Below are 18,845 nucleotides of genomic sequence, written 5' to 3' on the forward strand. Positions count from 1 at the left end.
GTTATCAATGGACAATCCTGAATAGGATTCACACCTCACATGGCGTTTGCCGGGACCCTCTGCACAAATTGTAGATCACATCGTGACCCAGCTGTAAGCTGAGGGCAGATGCCAGTCCAATATCTGGTTTTTTTCCCCCATATAAATTATGCTGTGCCTCGGTGGTCAGATGGCCCAGACATTGATATTTGAACATAGATCCTTTTATCGTTTATATGTGTGCTATTGCTATTAGGATATTATTTCCTGCTTGATTAGCAAGACTCACCAGGAAAGTGGTAACCTACTAACTCCAAATCTGAATTTCAAATTTGGGCAACAGCCAGAAAACATGAGGAGCCTCTCAAACACAATAACACTGACTAGAATTCTCCCTCCTGGTTGATCATTCCTAGCTACTGAGTCTGAAGTGTAAGCCAAAGTATGTGTGTCTTTCTAGAGCCATTGTACTGATCACCTATTAAAGGTCAATGACACCTTTCCTCCTCAGCATCAAGATTGTTAAGGAATCTGAAACACACATCTTGGAGTAGACAATATCATCTTCATCCAACCAGTTCAGGTAACACATGAGGTCTATTATTTATCCATCCATCAGATTATTAATGAACAAACTCACTCACTAACTCACACTCTATATCTATCTATCTATCTATCTATCTATCTATCTATCTATCTATCTATCTATCTATCTATCATCTATCTATCTATCTATCTATCTATCAATCTATCTAATCATCTATCTATCTATCATATATCTATCATCTACCTATCTCTATTATCTATCTCTATCATCTATCTATCTATCTATCTATCTATCTATCTATCTATCTATCTACTCTCTATCTCTATTATACTGTATGTATGTATGTATGTATCTATCTCTACCTATCTCTACTATCTATCTCTATCTCTATTATATATCTATTTATCTATCTAATCTATCTATCTCTATCATCTATCTCTATCATCTATCTATCTCTATCATCTATCTATCATCTACCTATCTCTATTATCTATCATCCATCTATCATCTATCTATCTATCTATCTATCTATCTATCTATCTATCTATCTATTTCTACCATCTATCTCTACTATCTATCTACTCTCTATCTCTATTATATATCTATTTATCTATCTCTACCATCTATCTCTACTATCTATCTACTCTCTATCTCTATTATATATCTATTTATCTATCTCTACCATCTATCTCTACTATCTATCTACTCTCTATCTCTATTATATATCTATTTATCTATCTAATCAATCTATCTATCTATCTATCTATCTATCTATCTATCTATCTATCTATCTATCTATCCATCCATCCATCACACAGGATGGAACTCGATTACCTTTTGTCAGAAGACGGAAGAGATTTGGGGGGCTCTATCCTTATGGCGGGATCCCACTCCCCAGGAGGAAGCACAATTACTTCATCCAGAAATTCATCAATCCCAGCGATCAGGTCCTGCCTGTCTTTGGCTTTGTAGGCTATGTCATGAAACACCTATAAAGGGATGAATGAAGAAGAGATCAGATGCAAAAAAAAAACCAAACAAACGCCATCTAGATATTTCTGCAGAGATATATGCAACTCTACATCATGACACCCACCTATCTGTCCAGAGATAAGCCTTGACTATCGATAAAAGAGTTATTTGTAATTCAAGGTTGAAATGAGGGATCCTTGGTGCTCTCTGAGCTTGGTTGTTTTCTTGCAGAGGTTTCATTAGCCAAGCTAGGAAACATCATCAGTGCTAATAAGGAGCAGGGTTTGTTCTCAATTAAATTCCCGACAGGGCAAGATACTAGAATATAAACTGAGAGCAAACTCCAGTACTAGCACTGACTATGTTACCTAGTTGGGTAATGAAATGTCTGCAAGAAAACAACCAAGCTCAGAGAGCACCAAGGACCTCCTCCTCCTCTTCCTCTCCACAAACACCACTCCCTTCTAGAACTGATAGTGTTACCTAGTTTGGTAATGAAACATCTTACATCAAGGACCGCTCAAGCCTTCACTACCTACTCTGACCAATGGCCTTCCAATTTTAGAGAAATGGAGATTTCCCACTTATGTATCATTGGGTGCCGGGTGGGCGTGTCCCATTAGATGGGTGTGGCCCGTTAGGTGGGCGTGGCCCATTGGATGGGTGTGGCTGCGGTGTTAACGGTAGACTGGGTGGGACTGAAAAGTTCAATCCATCAATTCCAACTTTGTGAGATTTTTTTTCCCCGCGAGAAGTTGAAATTAATTGATTGAACCTTTTTTTTTTTGGCACACGGCGGCGGCGGCCTAAAGCGAAAAGGTTTTATAAAACCCAGCTGAAGGCCTAGGACTGGGGCAACGGTGTGCGTACCCACAGAGAGGGCTCTGCGTGCCACCTGTGGCACCCGTGCCATAGGTTTGCCACCACGGGTCTAAGGTCACATCCAACCCACCAAATCTCTTTCACTGTCCCAAGGAACTCCCTTCAACTACACCACCAAATTTCCTAGGTACAGATTTGTGTTTTGTATGCCTGTGTTCCAGAGGAGGGGAGCCACCCCTGAGAAAAGTATCAAGGAAAGAAAATTTGCCTGCAGTTATTTTCCCACCAGCGATCAAATTCAAACTTCAAGGAAGAGATCTTTGATGAAATTCCCACGAGCAAAAGCTGATGTTGTAACTTCACAATGTGATGTTGTTCACCGGGCTGGGAGTGAGTCAATGGCTTGGCAGGTGTGAATATGCCTCCTTTCCTTGTATGATCATCATCCCTCACTGCCCACACTTCAAATAAATCCCAAGCCAAGACCTCAAGAACTGGGTGAGAATCAGTACAAAGACTATACACTCCCAAGGTTCATGGGAGGCAAGCCTTAAAAATTTCCCAGAAGCACTTAACAGATTAGCACAGTCTGGTCTCAAGGAGACCACAAACATATCGGCACAAAGGCAGATTACCTCATCCGACATCAACGTGGCAATGGCTCGGCCGATTTCGTGGTAGGATTTGGCTTTGCCTTTTGGACCCAGCAAAATGAACAGGAACCTGAACCCCAGGAAGGAAAGCAGCGTTGTTTATCAGATGCAAATCCACAGGCCATTTTTATTAAGAATGTTTACTTACGTAAAAAGCAAATACGAAGAAAAAAAATATGAAAAGGGGGGGGATGGTTAGATCAGAGAAGGCATAGCCTCCAGCTGCATAATGGATGGAGAAAGAGGCTTGGAAGGGACCGTCCTTAACTTCTCAGCGTGTGAAGAAGACAGTGGGAGAGTTGTAGTTTCAGACTTGCAAGCTTCTGCTAGTATAGTCTTGCAGTGAAATTGAATTATCTCATCTGGCTGTGTTTCCTGCCTGGTTCACCTGCGATGGCTGACAGTTTGGTGACGGGAAATGAATTTCAAGGAGAGGCAATAGTCTCCCAGTTCCTTTGCAGCAGTGAGGAATACCTACAAATTAGCCCATATGACCATCCAAGACAGAATAGCAGAGTCGGAAGGGACCTTGGAGGTCTTCTAGTCCAACCCCCTGTTCAAACAGGAGACCCTATACCAGGGGGTAGCCAACCTTGGCTCTTTTATGACGTAGGGACTTCAACTCCCAGAATTCCTGAGGCAGCATGGCTGGTTTAGGAATTCTGGGTATTGAAGTCCACAAGTCATAAAAGAGCCAGGGTTGCCTACCCCTGCCCTATACCATTCTGGACAAATGGTTGTCCAGTTTCCTCTTAAAAATCTCCAGTGATTGAGCACCCACAACGTCTGGCGGCAAGCTGTTCCACTGATTAATTGTTCTACCTGTCAGGAAATTTCTCCTTTTCTAGTTTGGTTCTCTCCTTGATTAGTTTCCATCTATTGTTTCTTGTCTTACTTTCAGGAGTCAAGAATAGGTGAACCCCTTCTTCTTTGTGGTAAACCCTCAAATATTGGAAGACTGCTATCAGGTCACCCCCTAGTTCTTCTTTTCATTAAACTACTAGACATACCCAATTCCTGCAACTGTTTTTCGTATCTTTTAGCCTCCACTCAGTTGTTGTGCAGCTGTCACATAAACATTCATTCAATCTCTCCAGGTAGGGATATCATAATTAATCATGTAATATAATTATGCCCATAAGCTTTGCAAAGGAGAGTTCTCGACATTAAAATTAAGGAATTCCTGTCCAAAGGAAAAAGTCCTCTTATCCTCCTTTTCATTTTGTTGCAACAACAAATTTCAGCTGACATTTGGGAGTCACTACTATGCAAATACTTGCCATTTGCTTGTGTGCGCAATTCTCGGAGAAATAAAAGCTTCCACTGCGGTACCTTGCAGTTGCCAATGGCATAAATTATTTATTTTCAATCAGCTAATTAGAACTGCCATATAAATAAATAAAGAAGTTCCGAAGAGGGCAAAAGGCTCTATTGCAGCAAAATAAATGCCATTTTTTAAAAAAAATAAATAAATAAGAGCAAACAACAGCAAACTCAACATGAGGGAAAATAACATTTCTACAGACGCTGCATTAAAATCAACATTAATCTTCCCAGAACAGACATCCACATGTTAGTGAGGCCATGCTGGCTGACACATCCATGGAGGGTTTCTGGAAAACTTCTAAGTGACCGTTCAAAGTTTCAACAGCACTGGAAAAAAAGAAGTTTTCCAGAAACTCTCCATGGAAAATGACATCTTTTTGGTGACATGGCTTATTAAACCAATAGCAATAGCACTTAAGACTTATATACTGCCTCATAGTGCTTTTACAGCCCTCTCTAAGGGGCTTAACAGAGTCAGGCTATTGCCCCCAATAATCTGGGTCCTCATTTTACTGACCTCGGAAGGATGGAAGGCTGAGTCAACCTTGAGCAGGTCAGCATCGAACTCCTGGCAGTGGGCAGAGTCAGCCTGCAATATTGCATTCTAACCACTGTACCACCACGGCTCATATTAAAGCCATCATTTCATTGCAGGTTCATTTTTAAATTTTAAATTTATTTTTTTAAATAAAAACACCAGGTAGAAAACATTCATTTACCGAGTCGGTACGGGGACTTCAGTCAGAGCACCAAGCATGACTGCTTGCTGTAAGCGCACGAAGGCAATAAAAGGGTTTTCCAAGAAGTCAACTTCTCCAACCAAAACATTGGAGGCCTCAGCATCTCGTGGTAACTTCTTCATGAATTTGTTCTTCAGCTGAAGAGAAAAAGAAAATGTTTTTACTACACTTGATCTTAGCCAAAAGGCCGAGAAGCAGAAGTTTTAAAGGACTAAAGGATTCCTCCTTCGTATCAAACCAGAAACAAACTTGTAGATGGTGTGGTTACCCTTAGTGGTGGGATTCAAATATGTGAACAACCGGTTCTCTGTGTGGATGCCACTTCCGGAAGTCCGTTCTAGGCCTCGGAGGTCCAGGCCAGCATCAAATAAGAGAACCGGTTGTTCAGATATTTGAATTCCACCACTGCTCAGGACACTGTCATAAATATGAGGCAGTTACCAAGTGTCCAAATTTTGATTATGTGACCACGGGCAGTGGTGGGATTCAAATATGTGAACAGCCAGTTCTCTGTGTGGATGCCGCATCCGAAAGTCCATTCTGGGCCTGGGCAACAAAAAATTAGCTACCAGTTCTGCTGAACTGGTGCAAACCGGCTGAATCCCACCACTGGTTACCCCCCTGATAATACTTAAAAATAATTCTCACTGTCCTGAGAACAAAAATTACCGTACTTAGTGTTTTGTTAGGTATCGAATGCTCAATGTTCCAAAAATTGGGAGAGAGAGTGGAACAATTTCTATGACTATCTAATAAGAATTCCGTCCTTCACGCTAGGCTGTGTTTGTAATGCGTGCAACCCAACCTAAAAACTGTATGACCAGAAATTTCATAGGTAGAAAAATAAAAGAATATGACAAACTCTTAACTGTATTTGTGTAATGTTAAGAAAGGGAAGAGGGGAGAAAGCAAAGAACAGGGTACAAGAAGCCAAAAAGCTTATGGTTATAGCAGACAGACTTTTGCTGCATAGATTAACAGTCTGCAAGGCATAATTCCTGGCCAATTCAGAGAACCACCCATTAAAGTAGCTGAAAAATTGGTTTAATACATGATTCCTAATACAGTGGCACCTCGGCACTCAACCGCTCTGAAGGTCGTCAAATTTGGTACTCGATGCATTTTGAGGTGAAAATGTTGTCCTGCTATTAATGTTTGTTTGGTACCAGTGGAACAGCTAACCCCCAGAAATTGTGGGTGCTCCATCACTGGACATTTTTAAGAAAAGACTGGACAATCACCAGTCTGAGATGGTATAGGTCAGGGGTAGGCAACCTTGGCTCTTTTATGACTCGTGGACTTCAAGTCCCAGAATTCCTGAGCCAGCATGTGGGAAACTATGGTCCCCTCATGACTCGTGGACTTCAATTCCCAGAATTCCTGAGCCAGCATGGCTCAGCTTGGAAACTCTCGCTTTCCCCTCAGCGTGGCTGGCTCAGGAATTCTGGGAGTTGAAGTCCACGAGTCATAAAGCAGCCTAGGCCTAGGCCAGGGGTAGGCAAACTTGGCTCTTTTATGGTGGACTTCAATTCCCAGAATTCCTGAGCCAGCATGGCTCAGCTTGGAAACCTCCCTTTCCCCTCAGCGTGGCTGGCTCAGGAATTCTGGGAGTTGAAGTCCACGAGTCATAAAAGAGCCAAGGTTGCCTACCCCTGGTATAGGTTCTCCTGCTTGAGCAGGGGGCTGGACTAGAAGACTTCCAAGGTCCCTTCCAGCTCTATTCTATTCTAAGTTGTCTTGTGGCTTGCTACCCTTCCTGGCCGAAATGAAGGGTCACACTTTAGTCAGTTGGTTTGTTTGGCACATGTTTTTAGTATTCATCATGCCTCCCAGAATCAATTGACAATGAGTACCGAGGCAATAATAATAATAATAATAATAATAATAATAATAATAATAATAATAATAATAATAATAATAATAATAATAATAATAATAATAAAAAAGTTGGAAGGAACCTTGGAGGTCATCTAGTCCAACCCCCTGCTCAGGCAGGAAACCCTATACCATTTCGGACAACTTCTTAAAAACTTCCAGTGTTGGAGCATTCACCGCTTCTAGAGGCAGGTTGTTCCACTTGTTAATTGTTCTCACTGTCAGGAAGTTTCTCCTTAGTTCTAGGTTGCTTCTCTCCTTGACTAGTTTCCATCCGTTGCTTCTTGTCCTGCCTTCGGGTGCTTTGGAGAATAGCTTGACTCCCTCTTCTTTGTGGCAGCCCCTGAGATATTGGGGCACTGCTATCATGTCACCCCTCACCCTTCTCTTCATTAAACTACACATACGCAATTCCAGCAACCGTTCCCTATATGTTTTAGCCTCCAGTCCCCTAATCATGTTTGTTGCTCTTCTCTGTACTCTTTCTAGAATCTCAACATCTTTTTTACATCGTGGTGACCAAAACTGGATGCAGTATTCCAGGTGTGGCCTTACCAAGGCATTGTAAAGTGGTATTAGTACTTCACGTGATCTTGATTCTATCCCTCTGTTAATGCAGCCTAGCACTGTGTTGGCTCTTTTGGCCGCTGCATCACACGGCTGGCTCATATTTAAGTGATTGTCCACTAGGACTCCGAGATCCCTCTCACAGTTACTACTATTGAGCAAGATACCCGCTATACTATACCTGTACAGGTACCAGGTACCGCTGGATGATTGTTACCTGCAACCAGGGTAAATGGCAGCCCCCATTCAAAGTCATGAATTCTCTCTTTGAAAGTAGAGAGTAGTCATTTAACGGCTTCAGCGATTCGCTTGGCAAATGGGGCAAAGAAAGTCGTAAAATGGGGCCGAGCTAACTTTACAAATTTCTCACTGAATAGCATAAATGTGGGTGGCTCGATTGTAGTTGTAACCTTAGATTACCAACTTCCTTTCAGACGGGGTTTAGATAGGTGCCTTCTTGCTTCCTCGCTGGAGGTCAATTCAGGACAGGAGAGCAAACGCGGGCACTAAACCCTGATTGCCAATGCATGAAAGGTTAGACAATTGTCAGCCCTGATCAAGGAAAGAAAGAGGACACTGAGTAAATTCTTACACAACTCGCCCAAGCAACAGGCTTCCCCTAGCAGGAAGTGCCGTCTACGGGGAGGGGAGGGGTGTTAGGCCAAGCGAGAGCTATTCTTCAACCGAGACAACCTCTTTAATAAACTTTAGAATTAGCCTGGGCAAAATGAGAGGGGGTGGGGGGGGGAACGGTCTTTCCTGTTGATATGGAAACGCAGGAGTCAGGAAAGCGCCACAAACACAGGGACACAAGAGACTTCTGTCCGCAACCTCAATTCACTTGGCCAAGGCCATCGAAACAGACTCTGCATCTTAAGCAGGTGTTCTCCATCCCCAAAACGGGAAAACCGTCAATTTTGTCTTGAAGACCGGTCCACGCGAATACAAATTTTCCTCTGTGACCTAAAACTGGGGGGAAGAAAAAAAAGCAATTCCCGCCCCTGCCCTTGACAGCCCCAAACCGTTCATTTCTGCAACTTCGGAGATTTAAAATATAAGCTGTTGGGCGAGGTGGGGAGAGGCCGCTGAAATTCACTGGGGAAGGGTGTATGGGTGGGGGGAAAGGAGGGTTGTCAAGGACATTGAAACAAAGCCCAAAGAATGGAGAGCTCAGAGGACATTTCTGGAGGAGGGTGGGAGGGCGAGGGTCCAGCTTCCTGTAAAGAGTTCGCCTAATCCTCCGACGAAGAGAAGCATTAACAAGGAGGATTTGTGCATCTGTTCTGCCCAAACACACTAGAGCCTGTTTCTGTTTCCAAACAAACTCAGAGGACACCTAATAGTCTCTTTCTGAAAAATTGCTGCAAGTCCCAAGACACACAGCCACCTCTGAACTCAGGTCACTGCCTTCGTAAGATGCAAGGAATTTTTGTGAAATTTGCAACCTGCAGGACAGACGTAAAAACCAAACTGTTGCAGAAAGACTAAAATTATCTACCTACCTACCTACCTATCTACCTACCTTATCTACCTTATCTATCTATCTATCTATCTATCTATCTATCTATCTATCTATCTATCTATCTATCTATCTATCTATCTATCTATCTTCAGTATATCTATATCAATTTGTCTGTCTGCTATGTATATATGTATCTATCTATCTATATCATCTCTATCTATGTCTATCTCTATTTATCTATATCTATCTATATCTACAGTATATCTATCTCTATCTCTGTCTGCTATGTATACATGTATCTATCATCTATCTGCTATGTATGTATCTATCGTCTATCTATCTATCTATCTATCTATCTATCTATCTATCTATCTATCTATCTATCTATCCATCCATCCATTATATCAGTCTATCAATCTATCTATCCATTATGTCTGTCTGTCTGTCTATCTATCTATCCATCCATTATATCAATCAATCTATCCATTATGTCTATCTACAGTATATCTATATCTATTTGTCTGTTTGCTATGTATATATGTATCTATGTATCATCTATCTATCTGTATCTATCTATCTATCTATCTATCTATCTATCTATCTATCTATCTATCCATCCATCCATTATATCAGTCTATCAATCTATCCATTATGTCTGTCTGTCTATCTATCTATCTATCTACAGTATATCTATATCTATTTGTCTGTCTGCTATGTATATATGTATCCAGGGCTTTTTTCCTCATAGAACGCTCAGAACAGAGTTCCGGCACCTTTTTTGGATGGAACCTTGTAGGGTAGGCATGGCAGGTTGTATGACATGTGTGAGTTCCGGCACCTTTTTCTTTTACAAAAAAAGCACTGTATGTATCTATGTATCATCTATCTATCTGTCTGTATCTATCTATCATCTCTATCTATCTATCTATCTATGTATATTTATCTGTATCTATCTATCTATATCTACAGTATATCTATATCTATCTCTGTCTGCTATGTATACATGTATCTATCATCTATCTGCTATGTATGTATGTATGTATGTATGTATGTATGTATGTATCTATCTATCTATCTATCTATCTATCTATCTATCTATCCATCCATCCATCCATCCATCCATCCATTATATCAGTCTATCAATCTATCTATCCATTATGTCTGTCTGTCTATCTGATTTTTATCCTACCTTTATTACTTTATAAGCAACTCAAGGCAACGAACACCGCTAATATTCCCTCCTCTACTATTTTCTTCACAACAACAACCCTGTGAAGTAAATTTGGCTCAGAGAGTGACTGGTCCAAAGTTACCCAGCTGGCTTTCATGCCTAAGGCAGGACTAGAACTCACAGTCTCCTGGTGATGGGCTCAAAATCATCCACCCAGCTTTCATGCCTAAGGTGGGAGTAGAACTCACTGTCTTCTGGTTTCTAAGCCAGGCTTTTAATCATTAAACCAAACTGGCTATCAACATGTCTTAGCCATAAATTATACTGCTACTTATAATTATGCCTTCATGTCCATCCATCATACCTCAGGGGCTGCCCCAAAGAAGAGGGAGTCAAGCTATTCTCCAAAGCCCCTGAAGGCAGGACAAGAAGCAAGGGATGGAAAATGACCAAGGAGAGAAGCAACCTAGAACTAAGGAGGAATTTCCTGACAGTGAGGACAATTAACCAGTGGAACAACCTGCCTCCAGAAGCTGTGAATGCTCCAATACTGGAGGTTTTTAAGAAGAGGTTGGACAACCATTTGTCTGAAATGGTACAGGGGGTTGGTCTAGCAGGGGGGTTGGTCTAGATGACCTCCAAGGTCCCTTCCAACATTATTATTTTTGTTGTTGCTGCTGCTGCTGTTGTTGTTATCTTGCACAGTAATAGTCAAAATATAAATCTCCTCAGCTCGTGGCAATCTTTCCTTTCAACTCATCTACTGCATCACAACTCAAACTCTATTTGTGGTAGAACTAAATAGGGAAACACACTTCAAATCTGAGCAAGTGTAAATGCCAGTGAGAACAGATCTATTTTCTCTGAAGATGGAAAGATAGGATGCTAGCGAGATAATGATAAATCACCTAGGAATAGCGGAGGATGAGAACTTTATTTTTATTGCACCTCAGATGAAATTTTGTAGAACAGTTGAGCCTAGGTAGCCGATGCATATAAAATATATAAACTCTGCTGCTGATGTTTACCCAGCCTGGTAACAAAATGTTCGGAAACCAGCCCAAAGCCTCAGAGAACACACTTTTTCACCTTCATATATAGCTATGTTTAGGAAGGGAAAAAGGGAAATTATTGAAGGAACATAAAATCACGAGGGGGGAAAAAACAAGAACAAAAAAACTGCCTCTCCAGCAATTTAAGTCTAGATGAGTAGTGTTGTTGTTTTTTTGCTTAATAAGACCTTGCTAGAATATATATTAACTCAGATCTTAGTTACTGTCTTACTATGCTGTATTTCTCAATTCAGTACAGCACATGGGAGACAGATCCCATTAGAGTCACACAGCCATTAAAAAGAGCAAAAAACTCAAGTTTCTTTAGAGGACATGAACAAGGTATCTATCTTAACTGGAGAACTGACAGACGATTCAAACCAGTAATTTAATCCGATGGAAGTTTTTATTTATTTTTTATTTTTATTACATTTATATCCCGCCCTTCTCCGAAGACTCAGGGCGGCTTACAAGCTTAGCAGTAGCCTTCATTCTATGTATATGCCTGCTTATTAGGGCTTTCACACACACCCCAAGCGGCATTATTACAAAGTCAGCTTATTGCCCCCAACAATCTGGGTCCTCATTTTACCTACCTGGGAAGGATGGAAGGCTGAGTCAACCTTGAGCCTGGTGGGACTCGAACCTGCACTAATTGCAGGCAGCTGGTGTTACTTAAGGAGGCATTAGCCCACTGCTCCACCAAGGCTCATTATTTAATTCTGTTTTTTTCCCCACTTGGTTCTCTGCATCGGCAGGGTAGCTGGAAGTTATGGGAGTTGAGATATGCTGAACGTGGGCAAGAATCTTTGACATGGTACAGGTAGTCCTTGACTTATGACCATAACGGAGCCCCAAATTTCTGTTGCTAAGCAAGACATTGAAATGAATGTTGCCCCATTTTACGACCTCTCCTGCCAGAGCTATGAAGTGAATCACCGCAGTTGTTAAGTTAGTAACAGGGTTGTTAAGTGAATCTAGTTTCCCCACGGACTTTGCTCGTCAGAAGGTCACAAAAGGGGACCACGTGACCCCAGGACGCTGCGACCATCATAAATATGAGTCGGTTGCCAAGAGTCTGAATTTTGAACACGCGGTTGGTCGTAAGTCACTTTTTTCATTGCCATTGTAACTTAGAACGGTCTCTAAATGAACTCTTGGAAGTTGAGGACTACCTATATAAAATATCAGATGGAAGGATATTTATCCCCCCGTGTTCCATAAAGCCAAAATGAGAATTCTTTTAAAATTGATGCTTATTCATTTCACAGGATTCAAAAGACAGCTACCTCTACCCAAAGTTGAAATCAGAGTCAAAACTGAATTGAATTAAATTATACTGCATTCAAAATTCTTAGCAGATTTGGCTGAAATTAGAATACACAGAACAGACAGAGAGACTGGTTAATGATTTAGATCAGGGGCCTTCAAACTTGGCAACTTTAAGACTTGTGGACTTCAACTCCCAGAATTCCTCAGCCAGCTGGCTGAGGAATTCTGGGAGTTGAAGTCCACAAGTCTTAAAGTTGCCAAGTTTGTAGACCCCTGATTTAAATCAACATAAGTAAAATTACAAATAGAAATGTGCTTCTCCAATAAAAACAAATTAATAGAAATAATTAAAAGTGCATCTAAAACAATGTATCGATATAAGCAATCAACTGAGCGAACAGCTACAGTTAAAAGAGATGTTCAACGAAGCTAGATGAGAAATACCTAAAAGCTACTTAAAGCAAGGTTGCAATGGAACAGTATTGATCCGACAGTTAACAATTGGAGGTAAAAGAAGCCAGAGCAAGAATTAACAAAAAAAGGAGGTGACATGTCAACCCAATGAAAGGATGTAGGTTTCAGGATATTCAACCCCCAAGCCAAGAAAAAAGTAATCATTGAAAAGTAACTCTACACATAATAGCAACAGCACTTAGACACATATACCGCTTCACAGTGCTTTACAGCCCTCGCTAAGCAGTTTATAGAATCAGCATATTGCCCACAACAATCTGGGTCCTCATTTACTGACCTCAGAAGGATGGAAGGCTGAGTCAGCTTTGAGACGGTCAGCCATCGAACGGCTGGCAATGGGCAGAATTCGCCTGCAATACTGCATGCTGATGCAATACTGCAAAGCTGCAGAAGGCAACACTGCATTCTAAACGCTGCGTCACCATGGCTGCATAAATAAGCCATGGACGTCCATTTAAGCCCAAACCAAGAAAATGAAGTACTGTGATGGCTTCTTCTGATGACTGCAAGCAAAGGATCAGGTGTCTTTCCTTCCTTGGCTCACATTCTCACTCTGCGGCATCACAGACACTCTTGGTACCCCCTTTAAGGACGCCGATGGCCAGAAATATGAGGCTTACCTGCTCCTTGTCAGGTTTGTCGGAGATGTCGTTCAAGCTAGAGGACGTCAAGTTTCTGGGTGTCAAGGCTGGACTACCTGCAAGTACAAGTTCCAAACCAATTAACAAAATGCTTGTAATATGTTTGAGACAGAGAGACTCAAGGCTATAGCAATGCTCGATTAAGGTAACCTGATAATTACACAGACCTTGTTTGGAAACCAAGAACTAAAGAAGACCATGAGCCAAATCCATGGAGATTCTCAGTCATCCAGGTCAGGTCAGGGTTGTCCCAAAGGTGCTTTTTTTTCAGGAGGCAACTGGACTTCCTTGTTTTTCTTTGAAGACGTTTCACTTCTCACCCAAGAAGCTTCTTCAGCTCTGACTGGATGGTGGGGAATGGAAGGATTTATACTGCTTGAAGACTGCTGGTCGTTTGCCACCTTTTAGAGAGTGGTTGAGGCCACTTGGAGGTTTATCTGTGTCCTCGGGGTCACCTGAGTGGTGCAAAGGGGTGTGGAGCCTTCTTGGAAATTCTGGAAATCCTTCCGTGACCCACCACCCAGTCAGAGCTGAAGTAGCTTCTTGGATGAGAAGCGAAACGTCTTCAAATAAAAAGAAGAAAGTCCAGTTGCCTCCTGAAAAAGCACCTTTGGGACACCTTTAGTCAAGCTTGACTCTTGAGGACCATATGGAAATGGCCATGACTTTTCTCCAGATTTGTTCCAGGATTATTATTATTTTAGATTTCCCAGCTCTGGGCCTTCCAATATGATCTTCCAGCAAAAGAATAACGAGGCGTAGCTTAACTTCAAGTCCAGACAACTTGGCACTTGCTAACCACTTAATGTAAGACAATTACACCTAGGTAGCTTTAACATTAGCATAATTTCTAAACAAATGGAAGGTACAAGATGATACTTTATCTCAAACAGCAGTTATTGAAATTGTGCAAAAACAATAAAAGATTCTTAGGACACATTAAAGACCGCAGCTTTATTATTTATCATTCAAGATGTCCCTGTACTCCTGTTTTTGCTTAAAAAGTCTCCTCTTGTTGTAAGTAAAGTAACTGCCAAGTAAGCAGACATGGATCAACACCACTTCTTCATAGTATGAAGGCTATAAAAGGGCTTTGTTGCAAGAGGGCTACACCCTTCCTTTGTAAGTCATAGACTTCCTAAGAACATCCCTATGAATACTGTGTAAAATCAAGACATGGATAAAATGAATATTTGAAGGTTGTTATATGCATGGACAGGTGTTATTTTTTTTTTTGAGTAGCTCTATTCATCCTGGGTTAGTTGGCCAGGAGAAACATCCCAAGTGTAGGAGAAAGAATGACAGAACCTGGGGGGTGGGGGTGGAGTTAAACAAAAGGATCAATAAAGGAGAATATTTGTAGCTCGGGTTGAAAGAAGGGGTCCTTGATATTCTCTGAGCTTGGTTGTTTTCTTGCAGACATTTCATTACCCAAACTAGGTAACGTCATCGGCTCATCAGACTAGCAGTGGTGATGTTACCTAATTTGGATAATGAAATGTCTGCAAGAAATATTATTATTATTAAATACTATTATTTAATAAATACTATTATTACATTACACTATTAAATAATTTTAGTATAAATACTATTATTATTTAATATTAGTACCGCTTTGTAAAACCCTAGTGAGAGCACACCTGGAATACTGCAACCAATTTTGGTCACCATACTACAAAAAAGTTGTCAAGACCTTGGAAAAAATTCAGAGAAGAGCAACTAAGATGATCCAAGGCCTGGAAGCTAAAACATACGAAGAACGGCTGCAGGACTTGGGTTTGGCTAGTCTAAAGCAAAGAAGAAATAGGAGAGACATGATAGCAGTGTTCTAGTATTTGAGAGGCTGCCACAAAGAAGAGGGGGTCAAACTATTCTCCAAAGCACCAAAGGGCAGGACGAGAAACAATGGTTGGAAACTGACCAAAGGAAGAAGCAATCTGGAATTAAGGAGAAACTCCCTAACAGTGAGGACAATTAACCAGTGGAACACCTTGCCTTCAGAAATCGTGGGCGCTCTATCACTGGAGGTTTTTAAAGAAGAGATTGGACAGTCACTTGTCTGAGATGGTATCGGTCAGAGGTAGGCAACCTTGGCTCTTTTATGACTTGTGGACTTCAATACCCAGAATTCCTGAACTAGCCATGCTAACTCAGGAATTCTGGGGGTTGAAGTCCACAAGTCATAAAAGAGCCAAGGTTGCCTACCCCTGGTATAGGTTCTCTTCCTTGAGTGGGGGCTGGACTAGAAGACCTCCAAGGTCCCTTCCAGCTCTATTCTATTCTAAGCCCCAAGGACTCCTCAAAGAGGAATCTGTCTAGAGTCCTAAGTAGCACAAGCTGTCTACGCCTATTGGATTTCCATTCAACTCCAACCTTTATCTAACTCTAATAGATGAGAAGAGTCTTCTGCAATAGGCTTACTATTAAGGTATCAGTTTAACTGGATTTCCCATGTGGACCTGCTCTTTTGCACAGGACACTAAGTTTTACAGAGCATGTAAAGAATAAACTGGATGTTATCGTGGCATAACAATATTGCACTTTCTCTCTGCCCTTCCAAATTTTGGATCTACAGGATCATTTCTGGCCTACGGGATTTGTAGGACTTTTGCCTCCTGAGTATAACATTTCCCTTAACTGATACAAGGAACCTATGGGGTCTTATTATTACAGTAGCTTTCAAAATAGCTAAACGTGTAACAAGGATGAAGGAGAACAAAAATAATCTAAAAAGGAGGCAGAAAGACTCAGTAAAAAATATAGGGCAATACTGAGCATGTATAACAAAAAGTAAACATGCCCAACAGGTTAGGGGCACGTATTAAAAGCAGATAAGGGTGGAATAATGTACAATAATTGCCACTATTCTAGGCAAAGAGAAATTTATTTTCTTTCAGTAGTCCTAAATTCATAATGTTTGATGGAATTCCATGCAATATTGTGTGCGTGTATGTATGTCTCTCTTTCTCGGTATGTTTGTGTGTGTATAAGTATGTACGGTATGTATGTATGTATGTGGCATAGATAGATAGATAGATAGATATAGATACATAGATAGGTAGATAGAGATAGATGATAGATAGATAGATATTGTGTGTATGTATGTCTCTCTTTCTCTGTATGTGTGTGTGTATGTATGTAGATTAGATAGATATTGATAGAAGATAGATAGATAAATAGATATAGATAGATAGATAGATAGATAGATAGATAGATAGATAGATAGATAGATAGATAGATAGATAGATATAGATACATAGGTAGATAAGAGATAGATGATGGATAGATATTGTGTGTATGTATGTCTCTCTTTCTCTGTATGTGTGTGTATAAGTATGTATGTATGTAGATTAGATAGATAGATAGATAGATAGATAGACACAGACAGACAGACAGATAGATAGATAGACAGATATAGATGAGAGAGAGAGAGAGAGAGATACGTACATATAATTGCATTATATTCTCCAGCAAGGAGATTTAACATTTATGTCCACAGAATTCAGTAGTCAAAGCAAAGTTATTAGTGCATATCAGCCCACCAAGTAGATCAGGCTAGGATGGGTTATAACTACTTTTATTGAGAGTAACTGTGGGCGCGCCTGCCCTATGGAACAAACTGCCGGTGGAACTTCGGACTGCCCTGGACCTTCGCTCGTTTCGCCGGGACCTGAAAACTTGGTTATTTGATCTTTCTGGCCTGGACTGAGGGGGTTTTAATTAACTTTAAATTTTAAATTTTAATTTGTTTTAATTGTGGGCTAGTCTTAATTTAATTCTATTTTAATTCTATTTATTTGTATTGTTTTAATTCGCCCTGTAAACCGCCCTGAGTCCTTCGGGAATAGGGCAGTATATAAAATCAAATAAATAAATAAATAAATAAACTTGTGACAACAGAAGCCTTCCAATCTGATTGTGCTACACCTCCTCTCCTTTTTATGCTTGCACAAATTAAGGAGTTCTCTGTCCTCACACATATTTTCTACTTGCCTTGGATGTAAAATACATTTTCTTCTCGTTGCTTTGATGATGAGAAGGAGTCTCCAAACATGGCCGTTTTACGACTGGTGGACTTCAACTCCCAGAATTCCCTCCATGATTTCTATAGATTTCTTTCTTGATGTGGTATCCCTGGACTGGCTGGTGAGAGAATTCTGGGAGTTGCAGTCCACGCATCACAAAATCGCCAAGGTTGGGGAAACACTGACCTAGGCTGAGAGACAACCATTTTCAGCTCATATCTGCCTTTGAAATCGTATTAAGCATTTGTGAACTGTATAAGCAAGAGAAGCCGGTTACACATCCCAAAAGCCTCCTGATTGGTTTATGGACTTGGAAAATTCCAACCCTACCCAACTCACACATGGCTGGAGAAGTTTACCTAAACATTAGATATAATCCTAAGTAACAAACCAGTCATTCCAAGGGCAGATAAATAGAACTATCACATGTCTCATATGTGATAAACCACCACCATCACCAGAAAAGTAAATGATATCCAAGTAAGGCCGCCGAGTTCAACTCTGCACCATGGAGAGGTGGGGGGGTGGGGTGGGGAAAAAAACCAAGCTTTCTATCCCAATTTTGCACCAACCTGCACAGAATGGGGCTAGAGAGCAACGTATAATGCTCTTTGAGGAGCAACTTCCCATTTGGCGTCTTTTAGGTGTGCTAAACTACACCGTCAATGGCCCAAGAGCAATTGAATGATGGGGGTTGCAGTCCGTATCTGGAGGACCTCAGAGGAGGAAGGCTTGCGCACACCACTGTACCTCTCCGCTATGGAGATTCTCTGTCATCCAGGTCATGGTTGTCCCAAAGGTGCTTTTTCCCCGAGGCAACTGGACTTTCTTTTTAATAATAATAATAATAATAATAATAATAATAATAATAATAATAATAATAATAATAAAGTTGGAAGGGACCTTGGAGATCATGTAGTCCAACCCCCTGCTCAGGCAGGAAACCCTGTACAATTTCAGACAAATGGCTGTCCAGTCTCTTCTTAAAAACTTCCAGTGTTGGAGCATTCCCAGCTTCTAGTGGCAGGTTGTTCCACTGGTTAATTGTTCTAACTGTCAGGAAGTTTCTCCTTAGTTCTAGGTTGCTTCTCTCCTTGGTTAGTTTCCATCCACTGCTTTTTGTCCTGCCTTCAGGTGCTTTGGAGAATAGCTTGACTCCCTCTTCTTTGTGGCAGCCCCTGAGATATTGGGGCACTGCTATCATGTCCCCCCTCACCCTTCTTTTTGTTAAACTAGACATACCCAATTCCAGCAACCATTGCTTATA

The 18,845-nt window shown here is 41.0% G+C and overlaps 1 protein-coding gene across 4 annotated transcripts in view; it reads right to left on the bottom strand.

Annotated features, from left to right (window-relative positions):
• The window catches only part of SLC4A4 (solute carrier family 4 member 4), a 212,282-nt gene that overhangs the window by 59,486 nt on the left and 133,951 nt on the right, over positions 1-18,845 (bottom strand). For all 4 annotated transcript variants that reach the window (XM_081332175.1, XM_081332173.1, XM_081332174.1 and 1 more), the window contains 4 exons: positions 13,533-13,609; positions 5,019-5,176; positions 2,956-3,043; positions 1,361-1,515 (listed from right to left, as the gene is read on the bottom strand). In XM_081332175.1, the coding sequence (XP_081188301.1) occupies positions 1,361-1,515; positions 2,956-3,043; positions 5,019-5,176; positions 13,533-13,609 (478 nt within the window). The remainder of the gene's footprint in view (positions 1-1,360; positions 1,516-2,955; positions 3,044-5,018; positions 5,177-13,532; positions 13,610-18,845) is intronic.

This window comes from Vipera berus (assembly GCF_964194415.1).
Source record: "Vipera berus genome assembly, chromosome: 7".
In the NCBI taxonomy this organism is placed as follows: Eukaryota; Metazoa; Chordata; class Lepidosauria; order Squamata; family Viperidae; genus Vipera; species Vipera berus.